The sequence below is a fragment of the Fusarium tjaetaba genome (genome assembly GCF_013396195.1).
Source record: "Fusarium tjaetaba strain NRRL 66243 chromosome Unknown NRRL66243_c0000063, whole genome shotgun sequence".
Classification (NCBI taxonomy): Eukaryota; Fungi; Ascomycota; class Sordariomycetes; order Hypocreales; family Nectriaceae; genus Fusarium; species Fusarium tjaetaba.
Genome location: NW_023501259.1, coordinates 464,805 through 479,080, shown reverse-complemented (window position 1 = coordinate 479,080; position 14,276 = coordinate 464,805). Strand labels below are relative to the sequence as shown.

Genomic DNA, 14,276 nt, shown 5'->3' with positions numbered 1-14,276 from the left:
ACAATGCATTGACTGTCCTTTGCGGTTGATTTAGAGTATTTGGGTTGCACAACGTCCTTCAAACCTACACCAAAACCCAAACGCCTATACGTTGAAAGACGCATAAAATTAACTTCAACACGACGGCTAATGCTCGCAAAAACTATACTGGATGGCAGACCACTTCTCCTCGGCATCTCGTTGATAGCGAGTCCTCTCGTCCATCAACTTCAGGCGATGCTCCTTCGCCTCTTCCAACGACATTGGCGTTGCTGAATCATCTGCCTCAGCCTCCACCATACTCACCAGTTCCGCCGGAAGAGGCTTACCACTCTCTGCCGCAGCCTTCAACCCAGGATGCTCTGGCTCCCCTTGAGCTGCCAGCTTCGCAACGGCGTTTGGAATTTTAGTGGCGTCATCACCACTCAAGCCCCCAAACGTAGCCTCCGTCCACCAGCTCTTCTGCTGAGGCGGTACGTTGCCCGTATTGATGATCCTTGTTCTTGGATCAACGAGCCAAAGCGCTATAAACCTTCGATGGCCCGGTTTACTCATATCATCCAACTCCACATGTGAAACTCTGTGGTGGAAAACATTGGGGAACGCCAACAACCTACCCTGCTTCGTCTCAATCTTTCCATATCGCTGCAGACAATCACCTCCGTTCAACCTCGTTCCATAGACCTGCTCCATCCAGCCGTAGGCCTCTTGTCCTACGTTCCAGTCCTCTTGATAATAATCGGTCTGCATACGGAATTGCAGAAAGCTTGGCTTCACATTCTCAGAGTCGAGGTAGTAAAGAGCTGTGCCGACGATATGTTCGTTCATTTGGCCTTCAACGTGCCACCCTCCAGGAGGAAACACAGGCATGTCTGGGGTGAGCTCGATGGAGGCCATCTTGACGATGACTTGGAGATCCTTGAACCGTTCGCGAAGTGACATTCCGGGTTTGACACCATAGTCCCATGCTTTGAACTCGGGTGCCTCAGGTTGAACGGGTTCTCTGATCTCTTCCCAAGCATTCTTCTTGCGGGTGTCATAAAGAAGGTCGCCATCTGCATCTCTGATGACATCTTCATACTCAACTTCCCCTGCATCATCAGGCGTCCAGTCATCGATTCGGGGGGTCCAGTTCGCTTCGTTATCGTCACTGCAAATTATGGTGAGCTTTTGGCCAGTGCTATCCCAGTGCAATGTAGCTACTTACTCGGGGTTCTTAGGTCGCGGGAAGCGAGCCTCAGTCCGGCCAGCGGAGACGACTTTCCAGTCTCTCACAAACGACACACTATGATCCCAGGCGGGGAGAGCTCTTTCGATGAGTTTCTCAACCGTCTCGTATATATCATTATGCTTGGGATGTAGATTGTTGATATAGCTCGTCAATTTGACACTCCCGTCATCCAGGAGCTTGACGTTGGACGGAAGCCACTGGTAGGAATCGGACCAAAACAATTCATGGGTTTTCCTGCCACCAAATTCGTAGCGTCTATTGTATTCTTCTGGGACATCGGCAGGTTTCTTCGGTATGACTTCTCCTTTGCCACTCCATTTTTCAACGGCATCTCCGACACCGACAGCCTCGTCGCGATATACTCGAGAACGACCATAGACAAGGGGGTATAGGGACGGGTGCACAAGGTTTTGTACCATGTCGTAGCTGCGAGGATGCCAGTCTGGGTTGTCTTTCTGTTCTTCCTTCAGCTTCGCAAAAGCGCCCCGAAGACGCTCATGGAGGCTCTCATCGATAAACGTGTCCGACTTGATGACGGTTGCGTTTGCATCCAAAGCTGGTATGAGACCAGTTTTCTCAAAGAATTTAGCCTTGACACGGAGCTCTTTGATACACTGCAAGTGGTTAGCAGGGAGAAAGTTGTGAACATTGATATCCTTACATATTCAAGACAGCCCCGATCTAGGATGTACTTGAGTCTATTGGGGCCATACTTGTGCCAATGTCTGGTTCCTGGGTTTTTGTTCTGTACGATCTCATCGTACAAAGGATCGACTGGAAGTGCAAGGGCTTCTTGAATCCATTTTTCGGCGATGGTCTCGTCGAAAACCTTGAATCCAATAAGCTTCGTACTAACCGATATCACATGCACGCATCCATACCTTTATGTGCCAGTTAGGCTTATCTGTCAATTGATTCATCACAACCATCATGACAGCCTCCCGCACGAGCAACATATCGGATTCAGCCCCGGGGGAGTTATAGTGAATTCCAATTGGATACATTTCGCCTTTGTGATGACAGTCATGATAGCGAAGATTCATGCCGAGGCCCGGGTAGCATCCGACTGTCGGAGGGTCAGGCTTCTCGCGAAGATACATGGCGATGGGGTGGAGTTCAGTTATTTAGAAGTTCAGTGGTGATTTATTTGGAGGCGGCGCGCTGTACTTATTTATACGCGATGTTAGTATGCGTCTGGGGGCTAATATCCACATTCTTGCATTGTTTTACGTGACAGGGAGCTGTTGGTTTGGCTGGTGCACGAAAACCAGTCGCGAAATCACGTGTGGAAGTGGGGGTAATTTAGGCAGTCCAGGCAGCCGTACTAGGATATCACAAGCTTCAAGTACAGATAAGCCAGGTTGAAGGTTTGACACAGGAAGAAAAACTTTTCACAATTAACGGGGCCAGAGCGCATGTCTCCTATGTTTTGTTGCAGACCAAGGCACTTCGCTAGCACCCTTATTCTTCTTTTATCTATGCTCCATTTTCATTTTGTAGTTCCAAGTGAAAGCTTCTGATCAGAGCATCGCTCTCATCAAGAGTCATCACCTTAAGATCCGCCATGCTCTTGAGCTTAGCCGTACACTCCTTGACCTGGTCGTCTGTCATCTTGAGACCAAGCTGGTCAACACGACTCTTGATGGCGTTCCATCCGGTGAGTCGTGACGTGAAGTGCACGTATCTTGATAGACCGAAATCCTCGGGCTTGAGGATCTCATACGTGGATGGGTCGTTGAGAATTGCCTTGGCGTGGATGCCGGCCTTGTGGGTGAATGCGCAGAAGCCGGTGATTGGGTTGTTGAATGGCACGTTGATCTCAACGCATTCTGCGACGAAATCTTCGATCTTCTTGAGTTCGTGGAGCTTGTACTTGGAGAGAATGTACTCTCTGGATGTGGGCATCATTCTAGCCATCTGTAGTTTCGAGTCAGATCATGTCCAGTTTCATAAGGAGGATAAGGTCAACGCACGAGAGCTCCAAGAGCGGTAATGCCGTTTCGTTCTCCAATGCCGAGTACGGATGTGTCGACGTCTATGTAGCAATAAGTCAGCCTGATGTTCGCCCGTGAAGATGCCGTTGGTGATGTCGTTGGACACAAAATCCCATCTCTAGGTTGTATGTCTGACGCATGTTCTGGCTGTTCATGAGGACCAAGCCCGTGAGGGTGAACTTACGTGTAGCGCCAGCTTCAAGGGCAGAAAAAGCGTTCTTGGAATGGTCAGCTTCTCGTCTCATAGGAACTCTGAGAAAATGTAACTAACCGCAACAGCAGAGCCTGTATCATCATGAAACTGTCACATATTAGCAAAGTGGTAAGCAAACGGGTTCACAGCAGCACATACGTGAACCTCGATATCGGTGGAAACACAACCTCGGAGAGTTCGGACAAGGTCCTGTGAACAGTTAGCATCATGTAGACTGAAGATGGGCATGGCCACCTACGTAGACCTGTCTTGGTGAAGCACAGCCAACGGTATCTGCCACGCCTACTCTGTTGACACCGACGTTGTTGACTGCGCGGTAGATTGAGAGCAAATCGACTAGATCAGATCTTGACACACGTTAGCGATTCTGCTCGGTTTGGTCGGCCGAGCCCCTCGAAGAACCGCCAAGACAGACAGGAGAAGCAGAGCCTATGGAGAAGCGCATGGCATGGATTCTTTCTCTCGCCTTGTTGGGTAAAGCAAAGCAGAGGCTCTAAACCCGCAATTTTATGCGAGACAGAGCTCAATCTGCACGAATGATCCTGCGCTATCCTCCAGATTCTACTCATCATGACTCTCTAAAGCCAAGGTCTTTTCAAGCAGTGAATATCGATTGGTCGACGACAGGGATTGGCGTAGTGAGACGTAGGCGCAGCTTACCGAAAAGAATCTTCACTTGAGAAGCGGACTTCGCATCCTCGGCTAAGCAACTGTTAGCTATTGTCTTCAAGCAGTCGATAGTGCGCATACCTCTTAATATACTCAATGACCTCAATGGCCTGCTTGGTAATAGCGGTCATATTCTTGCCGCCAAGGGAATGCTCTCGAAGGAATTCTGATGCATGTCAGCCGGTCCTCAAACAAGCGGTACGTGTGTACTCACGACTTGTTCCAATAACGACATCAACACCGTCGACTCCACAATCACACGCAAGCTTAGCGTCTTCCATGGTACATCTTGTGTGTGTTAGAATCTTAGCCTTGAGGCCGAGCTTGCAGATAGCTGCGCAGTCGTCCCGTGATTGTGGGCTAGCAGCCGGGTTCGTGAGCTCTATATAGTCGACACCGAACTCATCAAGCATCTTTGCGATCTTGATCTTGGTCTCGGTTGAAAAGTACGAATTGGCGAATTGCTCACCCTCTCTCAGGGTTGACTCGATGATCTTGAAGTTCCGGACATTGCTGAGAAGGTCGTTGACGCTCGAATAGGGATTGGTCGCGTTGTGGCTGGTGATAGACATCTTGAGAAATGGGCTGCTGCTGCAATTGACGTCTAGAATTGATAAGATCTTAGCCCGATTGATTACAATTCGGATCGCAGGGGTTCGACGGCGTTTTAAATGGCCCTAAAGTGGGCGTGGGGTAGTATTCAAAAGTTTTCTAGAGTCATTGGGTCATTGGCATCCGACGGCCGGAAAAGTGACGCAGACGGAGCACAGGTTCCGTAATTCACTTACCACGATTGGGTGTAAAAGGTATTTTACACCAATCACGGTCTGCCCCGCCATCGACGCGTCCGACATCGCTACAAACCTTCGCAAATGTTGCTGATCATGACTTTCAGTTTGGTCTGGGTGACTCCCATCGCTGTTGCTTATCCCCTCATCGGATTTTCCCCGGAGTCGCCTCCTACGCGATCCTTCATGTCGGAGTCGGCATCTGTCATGTAGCCTGGTCGCGAGGCCACCTGATTCACGGTCTTTTTCCGATCGAAGAAATCCAGGATCTGTCTATGCCAGTTGGCTGCCACTCAGGCCCCGCGACTCTCCATGGGATTGCATTGGCCATCGAATTCATCAAGCACCAGCCTTGTCTGCTGGTAGTCGACAAGCTCACTAGGTTCTCTCTACCGGAATAAGCTCACAGCCACGATGGTTGCGCCCGCGAAGCTTATGATGAGCGTAAAAGATAGAAACAATAATCGAAAGTTTCGGAGGGAATACGCTGAACCGAAACGGCGCTGGCAGTTGCTGGAAGTTTAAGTATCGGAATACAATTATCGTTGCTTGGCAGGATCGCTATAGCCTCCAGTCCCAAGGCCGTTTCTCAAAATTGACCGATCAGTCTTTGATTGCTGATAGACGAGAAAAGCTGTTTTCTTCAGACGCCACCTTTCTAAGTTCAGACGCAACTCCACGCAGGTCCATTCGTCAATTCGAAGGATCAGACACCGAGTCGATTTCTCTCGCCATTCGGTGGCCCATACGCTTCTTGATACTGGCTGAGAGCCGACTAGAAGCTGAGTTATATAGACTTCTTGTGACAAGGTATCTCTCAGGACGCTTTGCTAGAGTGTTAATCGATGTTCGGCCGTGAGCACGATTGACGATTGCAATCTCAAAGGCTGTTGAGAGGAGGGCGAGAACTCGTTATCTAGTGTAACAAGGTCTGGTGGCGGCCTCTTGCCATCTCGAGTCCTTTGGACACGGTCCCGGATAGCCTGGTAGTGATGGGGATGAATCCATTGCTTTCTCATGGTAACCGGCACGCTGCCTCAAGATTCGGAAGGATCCCATCCACTGATTGGCATGGCAATCCAGAGTTATTTGGTGGACATTCTCAAGATATCTATTCTAATCAGAGAGCTAACGATTCTTGTGAGTCTCGGCATCGCATAATTGGTCATTTGGCATAGTATTCAGCTTGATCGGGGGATCAATATATATCCACAGCGCCCAAAGAGTCGAACAGCGTACACAACGGCTTGAGCCCAAAGGTCTTGACTGTCTTTCGTTTCGACGGTGTATCGTTCCTCAAGGCATGTAAAGTGAAAAGAGTCGTGTCGAAGTCGAAGACAGTCTCACAGAGGTACATCTGACGGAACCATCTCGGGTAGACATTCTGCACCGGAGGTAGCAACGCCTGTTATTGCATGGGGATTCAGCCTGGCTCTCCGCTCGTCGAATCGGCGCTTGACAATTGCAGAGGAGCAAGTCTAATGCTTCGAGCAGATGTAGACCGCCGTAATCGTGTGTAATTCTCCCCAGATATGTTTTCAGGCAACCCAGGTAAACGGTCAGAGGTCGTGGAGTCGAGTGTATTCGTTCAGGTAGTGAAGGCCTTATCGTGTCCTTCATGTTCACAGAGGTATCGAGCGCCCTCATGAATAGCTTGAATGATCCCCAAGTCCAGATTTGGATTCACAGGTTTTGTTGCACTCTTCGTGCTCACATAGAAATCTGACCGTCATTGTGTCAATCTGGTCCAAAGTCGTAGGGACAAGTGGAATTTTTCTTAGTAGATTAGATAGAGGGTAGAGTCAAGTAGAAAAAGTGTATCTCAGAACAGAGAATGCTCGTCGTTGTTAGCAGGAGGTGGGGAATTTTCCACGTCACATGCCACATGACATCAAGGTGCAAGCCACTTTTAAGATAAACACATATCAAAAGTGAAGATAAGAGAATTCTATGAGTTTATTCAAGAGTGTAGGTTAGGGGCTCAATGGATGACATCACTGATTGCTGCCACCAATAATCGCATAGGTTATCAAAAAGCTCTCAGGTTGGTGTTTTACTTCATCCTCAGCCATTTGAGCGGTTTGGGTTGAGATGTTCTATTCGACTCGTTGCACCAACACATGCCTTGACGAATAAATATGATAGAAATAGATGTATTTGAAGTTCCTCAAAAGTCTACAACACATTACATGACATCAATGGGCCATCACCAAGTCTTGTTGATCTTTGAGGTGACTTGGAGTCGAGACTACCCTACAGCAGACAAAAACAGCAAAATCTGTGCTAGCGTGGTGAGAATTTTAGCGAACTCCCCGTGCACGACCAAAAAAGCTTGTCCATGTGCCAATGTTGATCACGCTCGTACCAAGCAAATTGTCGCCATTTTCGGTGACTAAAAGGCTCGGCACATCCGACCACGTCGTATTGATTTGAATCATGTGTCGCGTGCTCCATTACCAAGAGAAAACAATAGCTCGACTTTACGAGCTAAATCTGCCAGGTACATATTGACTTGGTCTGTTTTTGTTTTCTCGGTCGGTTATGTAACGAGAAATTAGTGATCGTCAGATACGACAAGGGACAAGGTGTTTCATGGCTTGTTCCAGCGGCGTGACAGTGGAGTGGAGAGCTGATCGTCTATATCTCGTGTGCCGTGTACCGCCTCTTTCTCGGATCACGGAACACAAAGGAGGAAGCTATCGAAAGTCTATGAGATGGAGATGCTCGTATTGACGGAGATTGACACTTGGGGAGCATTTTAATGTTATGACCTCCACGGTTAGCAATGCCGAGCGTCTAGAGCATCTCGCCGTCTGGAGACGTTGACCGAAAAAGGAGAAGAGGGCCCCGCTTGTCAATGCAGCCTTTGCAGATGAACTGCCGCCGTTGGAAAGGCTCTGATTCTTTTTTTATGACAGAAGCACGCTAGAAGGGTGCGTGCTACGCCGACACGGACTGGGACCCGCTGCGAACTCTCTCAACTCCCAAAACGAGTCAGCCCTGGGGGGGAAGGGATATACGACACGGCCAGTTATATTGCCAGGGCCGTAAAATGGAGAGACGTCAAAGGATTCATCCATCGGTGAGCACATAATGAAACTGTAGCTTGCAGCCTGTGAAAGGAGGGAGGTATGCAATCGCAACGGTCGATCCCGCAGCCAGACGGGTTCCGGTAATATGATGACGGATTATGAAGGGCTGAAGGATCTAGTTTATGCTTACTGTGCCAAGCATTCCATGTTTTTAATCCTGTAGCCGCGGTAGACAGGATTGATAATCCAGTGCAATCCCTCAAAAAGACGATCCCAATCGAAGATCGAAACAGTCCGGGAGGCGTATTGCCAAATAATCAATCACCCCCGCTCAAAAGAACATCCCAAATCAAGGCAATGGATGTAAACCACTGCTGCAGAGTGGTGGCGGTGCATGCAGATTATTCCATCGGCGCTTGGTTCGTGGTGCAAAATACCTTCAGCCCAGTAACTCTACTCCCCCAAAGGACTCGTGCCACGCAGTAATTACCACAAACAGCCTGTCTACCCCACCCCGGAAGAGCATTGTTACGGCCCCGGCGGCCCATGGCATGCACGCCATGGATGCTTGGGCGTTGTCGAGTGGCGTAGCATTGGAAACACAACAATGCTCTTCTGAGTATCAAGCCCATCAGCGGTGACTGCATGCTGACCAAAAGAGATGCGCCATAATTGTGTGATATCAGCCGGTCAATTTGTTCCGCCAACTGCAGTGCATTGCACACCATGAGGACAAGATAGCTTTGACGAACCAAGCTTTTTTGTACAGTACCGACAGCATTAGCCACGTTGCGACCCTGGGATTCCCTAGAAAAATAAAAACCTACCTAACCATTGGCGGGGCTGTACCCTGCTAAAACGAGCCCCTAATAATCTGGCGGCCGAGGAGCTAATGAGCTACTTTTGGAAGTGCCACAGACCCCTGAACACGCGACCCCTTTCTTATTTGGCCTCGAGCTCTTGGGTCTGACTCTGCAGGCATGTTTTTTTTGATGGTGTCTACCCCACATTCTCCCGCTCATTGGAAAGGAAGGTGAATGCAGAAATCGCCCAAGTTCCAGACTAAGCTTGTTCCCGTCTATTGCGACACACGACACACGCTCTACCTACACCTCGGCCCTGTCAGTCATTAACTAACTTTAGTTTGGGGGGAGACAGACGAGACTTCTTGGCTCTGTTTTATTTCCATCATTTTTCTTCATCTTTTCCCGATCCCTTCCCTCCCTTCCCTTTTTTTCCTTCTCTCCTTTCCGCCCCCATTTACTAAACCTCTAATCAACATCGTCGTTGTTTTCGCTCTCGTGCGCGCCGCCCGCCCTCCCTCCTTTCAACAATCAGCGAAGCGGCCACTGCGTCTGAGTCTCTTTTCAACGAACAGACCGCGCAACGAGCCCAGGCAACATGTGTTTCCTCTTCTCGGTATCCTACGTTTTCGGCGTCTTCTTCGTCTCGGTAATCGCCAGCAAGCTGCTACATCTGTGGACACATTTCTTCACGGTGCCCGCCTCGGCCTTCTTCCTATACCTACCGACCTTCTTCCTCTTCGACCTGTTAGCGATATGCATAGCGAGGCTGTTTTTGAGCCAGTCCAAGACACCGTGGGCTTGGATCGGGTGTTTGTTTGGTACCATTGCTACGTATGTCATTTTTTCTCGGCGATCGATTGCGATGGCCCCAAACTTTTGAGATGAGATGAACCTGCATACTGACATTTATCCGACTTGGCAGACTTATCTCGATCGGCGGCTCGGCATCGCAGCTTGGATTCTTCGTCAAGACTGGTGGAGAGCTCGATTGGCGCGATGCGACAGCTTACGCTACAAGCAAGGAGGGTCTCAAGGTGCTTTTCAGCGGCAGCGAGGCCGTGATAGCTTGCGGAATTGTTCTGCTCATTATCGCCATGCCCATCCATGGGTTCTTCTACCGCGCATTTGGCGCATTTGTCGGCGCAATTGGCGAAAGCATCCTCTCAGGTTCGTGTCTGCGATGTCGGCTGTTTCTCGCCCGCCCGCTAACTTTTTGCTTCACCCGCTAGTCTATTCCTACTTCCGAAGCTTTCGCGTGCGAATCCCTGGTATCCAGCGCGGTAGATACTCAGCCCTCAAAAATGCCGATACCGATCTCGAATCGACCGATACATACTCGATGGATGAGGATTTCCGATCCAGCGCCGAAAACCCCCCGCGTGCGGGCGGAGAGAAGCTTGCCACCGTTCGAGGCAAGATTGCCCGATTCTTTGCGCGAATCCCATTCTTCTCGTGGCTGTGGAAAATTGCTGTAGCTCTTTTCCTCATGCTTACACTGATTTTCCGACCTGCCAAGCCGTACGATCTGTTGTCAATCACGCTCCCTGTTTCGATGCTCGATGTTTTTGCTCCCGAGCCCGATTTCTGCCAAGCGCAGCGAAGCTTAATTCAGAACGCTTTCCCGTTCCCCGACTTGATCAACAATTCGACATGGAAACAACCTGATGGCGAATACTTTAGGGGCTGGGCGCCTTTGGTCAACAAGGATATGAGCCCTCTTGGTGAGGCGTACCGAAATCACACTGTCGATTGGTTGCCCGAGAAGGGAGACCTGCCCCGTGGCTTTTTCCGATTTGATCCTAAGCGCTTCAAGAACGGTTACCACGGTTCACTTAGCAAGGGTAGCACTATCATTTCTGAACACAAGTGTCCCCAAGTCTCGCTGCAAGAGAAGGATCCCTACTACAACCCCGTCCAGGACCCATTGAAGATTACCAACCTCGATACCGATATTCTACCTACACTCAAGGAAGCGCTTGGTAATGGCGACGTCAAGATCAAGCATGTTGTCTTCATCCTTATGGAGAGTCTGCGTGCAGACTTCTGGCCTCTGCAGCAAGGCTCCCATACTCACAGCCTGATCATGGATCTCAACAAGAGCGACAAGGAGAAGGAAGCGGCCAACGAGCGATTGTCATGGATGATGCCTCACATTGAGAAGATCACTGGCCTGAAGCAAGGGTTCACCGACAAGAACGGCAAGCCGTACGCGAAGCCCAACTACACATGGCACGATCAAGCGGAGGAAGGCTTCGGTGGCATCAATGTCGCGACCGCCTACACCGCCGCCACAATGTCAACCAAAAGCTACTGCGCCAATCACTGCGGAGCTTATCCCATGCCTGTTGAGAAATTCGTCGAGGCCGACACCGACAGCTACCAACCTTGTCTTCCCCAGATTCTCAGCATGCTCAATAAGGTCAAGACCAACACATCTTCTGACGATGCCGATTTCCGCGATTTGCAGTGGAAGACTGCCCTTTTCGAGGCTGAGATTGAGGAGTATGATCGTCAAGAGAAGTTCGACGCCAAGCTTGGCTTCCAGCACATCATCACCAAGAAGCAGCTTGAGCACCACTGGCGCTTCAATGAGTCGGACGTCCTGGGCAAGAAGATCAACTACTTTGCCTACCCCGAGCCCATCCTTATGCCTCATCTTCAAGACTTCATTACCAACACGACCGCCAACAACCAGCGCATGTGGTTGACTCACTTCACCAGCACTACCCACCATGCTTGGGGTCTTCCCGAGGGTGTTCCCTACTACGATTACGTTTCTCACACCGGCATGAACAAGGTGCACGACAACTTCAACAGGTACTTGAACACTCTCCGCTGGCACGATGGCTGGATGGCCAGCTTTATGAACCTCCTCGACGACCAAGGCATCGCCAACGAGACCCTCGTCGTCTTCGCCGGTGATCACGGTCACTCTTTCAAGGACGACGGCGCTGGTAAGGAGGGCACGTACGAGAACCAGTTCATCTCCAACTATCGAGTCGGCCTAACCTTCCGACACCCCCACCTCCCTCGAGTCCAATACGACGCCAACACCACCACCATCTCTATCCTCCCAACGATCCTCGACCTCCTCATCAATAGCGGTTCCCTTAACGAGAAGGACACCCACATCGCCTCCGACCTCGTCCAAGACTATGAAGGTCAATCCCTCATCCGACCCTACAAGAAGACCGACGGCGACCGACGAGCCTGGACCTTCTCCGTCGTCAACTCAGGCGCTGGCATGCTCGGCGTCACCTCCGCCGACGTCCCCTGGCGTCTGGTCATCCCCCTCAACAAGGTCATCGAATACCGAGTCACCGACGCCGTCAACGACCCCATGGAGCTCAAACCCGTAGCTGCATGGTCACCCGAAGAGCTCGAAACAGAAGTCCGTTCTGCCTTTGGCGACGAAGCCGCACAGTGGGCCAACGAAGCCATACCCATAGCCCAATGGTGGGCCCTGGAGCGCCAACGGCTCTGGCGCTACCACTCTCTGTCCGCATAGACATGTCCATTTTTTATATATCTGCATCAAACCGGCGTTTTTGGGAACCAAACCTTTGCTTAAATCGTGTGTCATCTTTCAACACACATTTGCATCATCAAGCATCACGACAGAACAACCCCCCTCAGTTTCTTCATCCCCGGATGGATTGAAGACGTGGGGGTGTCTACACTCTCGAATCTTGGAACAGCGAAAAATAATAATTCCTTTTTTCTTTTTTCGATATAACTTTTTCTCTTTGTAAAAAGGGCGACGATACGATGCGTGATAGAAAGGGGAAAAACGGGTCGGATAAAGACAGTCCATGTCATCATTTTTTCTTTGAATAACCCAGGCTTGAAAGTTTTATCTAACTCGGAGTTTTCGGCGGAAGGGGGAATGGGGACTGTGTTCACGGTCGCTATGGCATGGTTTCACCTTTTTGGGGGTATTACTTTCTTGGATCATTTGTGTATAAGCGTCTAGAGGTTTCTTTTTGAACCAATGCATACTTGACTACCTTTACTTTAATGTTCGTGATGTGCTTTGGTGGTGATGCTCGCGTGACGTTCAAGGGGTAAAGTTTACAGAGTACAGGCCCGTATTTTCGCAAGTTAATCTTTACTGGGGTAGGGATGTGACAAGTCCTCTATGTAACGCTGTGAAACCAAGCGGTGAGGCGGTCTGCACCTGAAGGATCAATGTTTCGTCGCACTATGTGTTGTAGTTCAATTTTGTGATACGGATCATTGACACCTGGAGGCTTGAGCGCGTTTCACTGCATTGACCACTTGAGGTTTGTAGCAGATTGCTGACAGGAAGGGGCTTGGGCGTTAGATCTTTTTGGCTGAGGCTTGATTGGTTGAGTTTGTGATGGTGATATCAGATAAGGTTGTGAGATTAGCTTGGTTGCACGCTAAGTTTATGGTGTTGACGGACAAGGGTTAAAACTATCTCAATGTCTAAGGTTTGGAATGTATTTATAGTATTGTATCTGAATCTAGTTCGCTAAAAGTTCCTCTCTGTGCTTATCAATCCATGCCTTGAATGTAGTAGGCTGTCTGCCCGTGTACTTCCTAAAATTCATCGACGCTTCTTTATACGTCTCCGGCTCATATAAACTCGCTGGATCACGCGCAAGATCTGATAATCTCTCAACAGCAGATTTGACCATCGGCTCTGGGAAACCTCTCGATCTGAGTTTCTCTCTGTGTTCATCACTGTTGATCTCCTTAATGCTGATATCCATACCCAGACCTTCACTGACAATTTTCCACGCTGCGCGCTGGGAGAGCAATTCTGGTCCGCATTGCGATATGATTAATTCTCCAGAGGGTGGTGTTGCAGCGACTCTTGCACCTGCGAGAGCGCCGACGTCTTCGGGGGCGAGATAATCGAATGGTGCGTCGGGATGTGCCAACTCAAGCTGTCCAGACTTGACCTCTTCCCAATCCTCCAGCATCTGAATATTACTCGCGAAATACGCAGGTCGTATAACAGTAAAAGCAATACCACTTTCCGCAAGCGCAAGTTCAGCTTTTCCATGAACAACAGCTAGTATCTCCTCTGCTTCAGAAGAAGTTTTAGCCCCTCCATTCTCCGTAACACAAAACGAAGAAAGCAGGACAACGTGCGAGATACCAGCCCTCTTCATAGCCTTGTACGTTTCTAAAAGGCCATCTTCTGCTTCAAAGAGTATGTATGAAAAAGCTACTGTGGCTCCTGATTCAGAGACGGCGCGCTCGATGGACTTGGGGTCTGAGAGATCGGCTTGGACGCGGGTGAAGCCTAGTTTCTTCTCAAGGTCTGGGGTGAAGCCTGGGATGGGCTTTTTGATGTTGCGCATGGCGAGTGTGACTTTTGCACCGCGGGATTGGGCTTCTAGGGCTGCTGCACGACCGACTGCGCCGGTTGCGCCGAAGATGATGGCTTTGACGGGAGACATGACGCGTGTTTCTGGTGTTGAATATACGAGATGAGTTGTTTAGATGAGACCTAACAGAAACCATGTATTGGAGCTTATATAGTTATTGCTTCTGTGATTTTGACTTTACCGATTATCGGAACCGGCCTTCT

General features: G+C 49.7%; 4 protein-coding genes across 4 annotated transcripts; 1 reads left to right on the top strand and 3 right to left on the bottom strand.

Annotated features, from left to right (window-relative positions):
- Positions 1-126: 126 nt before the first annotated feature.
- On the bottom strand, positions 127-2,310 carry FTJAE_3341 (uncharacterized protein; the record flags this gene model as incomplete). Its single annotated transcript, XM_037349628.1, has 4 exons — positions 127-1,129; positions 1,187-1,824; positions 1,872-2,039; positions 2,092-2,310. 4 exons carry the CDS (start codon positions 2,308-2,310, stop codon positions 127-129), a joined length of 2,028 nt encoding a protein of 675 aa, XP_037209733.1.
- A 376-nt stretch (positions 2,311-2,686) lies between these two features.
- On the bottom strand, positions 2,687-4,659 carry FTJAE_3340 (Homocitrate synthase; the record flags this gene model as incomplete). The annotated part of the gene is made up of 9 exons (XM_037349627.1): positions 2,687-3,127; positions 3,184-3,245; positions 3,389-3,422; positions 3,476-3,505; positions 3,557-3,607; positions 3,657-3,765; positions 4,079-4,120; positions 4,169-4,253; positions 4,302-4,659. 9 exons carry the CDS (start codon positions 4,657-4,659, stop codon positions 2,687-2,689), a joined length of 1,212 nt encoding a protein of 403 aa, XP_037209732.1.
- A 4,649-nt stretch (positions 4,660-9,308) lies between these two features.
- On the top strand, positions 9,309-12,221 carry FTJAE_3339 (uncharacterized protein; the record flags this gene model as incomplete). Its single annotated transcript, XM_037349625.1, has 3 exons — positions 9,309-9,544; positions 9,636-9,880; positions 9,943-12,221. 3 exons carry the CDS (start codon positions 9,309-9,311, stop codon positions 12,219-12,221), a joined length of 2,760 nt encoding a protein of 919 aa, XP_037209731.1.
- A 979-nt stretch (positions 12,222-13,200) lies between these two features.
- Positions 13,201-14,145, bottom strand: FTJAE_3338 (uncharacterized protein; the record flags this gene model as incomplete). The annotated part of the gene is made up of 1 exon (XM_037349624.1): positions 13,201-14,145. The coding sequence occupies one exon, from the start codon at positions 14,143-14,145 to the stop codon at positions 13,201-13,203; it is 945 nt and encodes a 314-aa protein (XP_037209730.1).
- Positions 14,146-14,276: the final 131 nt, after the last annotated feature.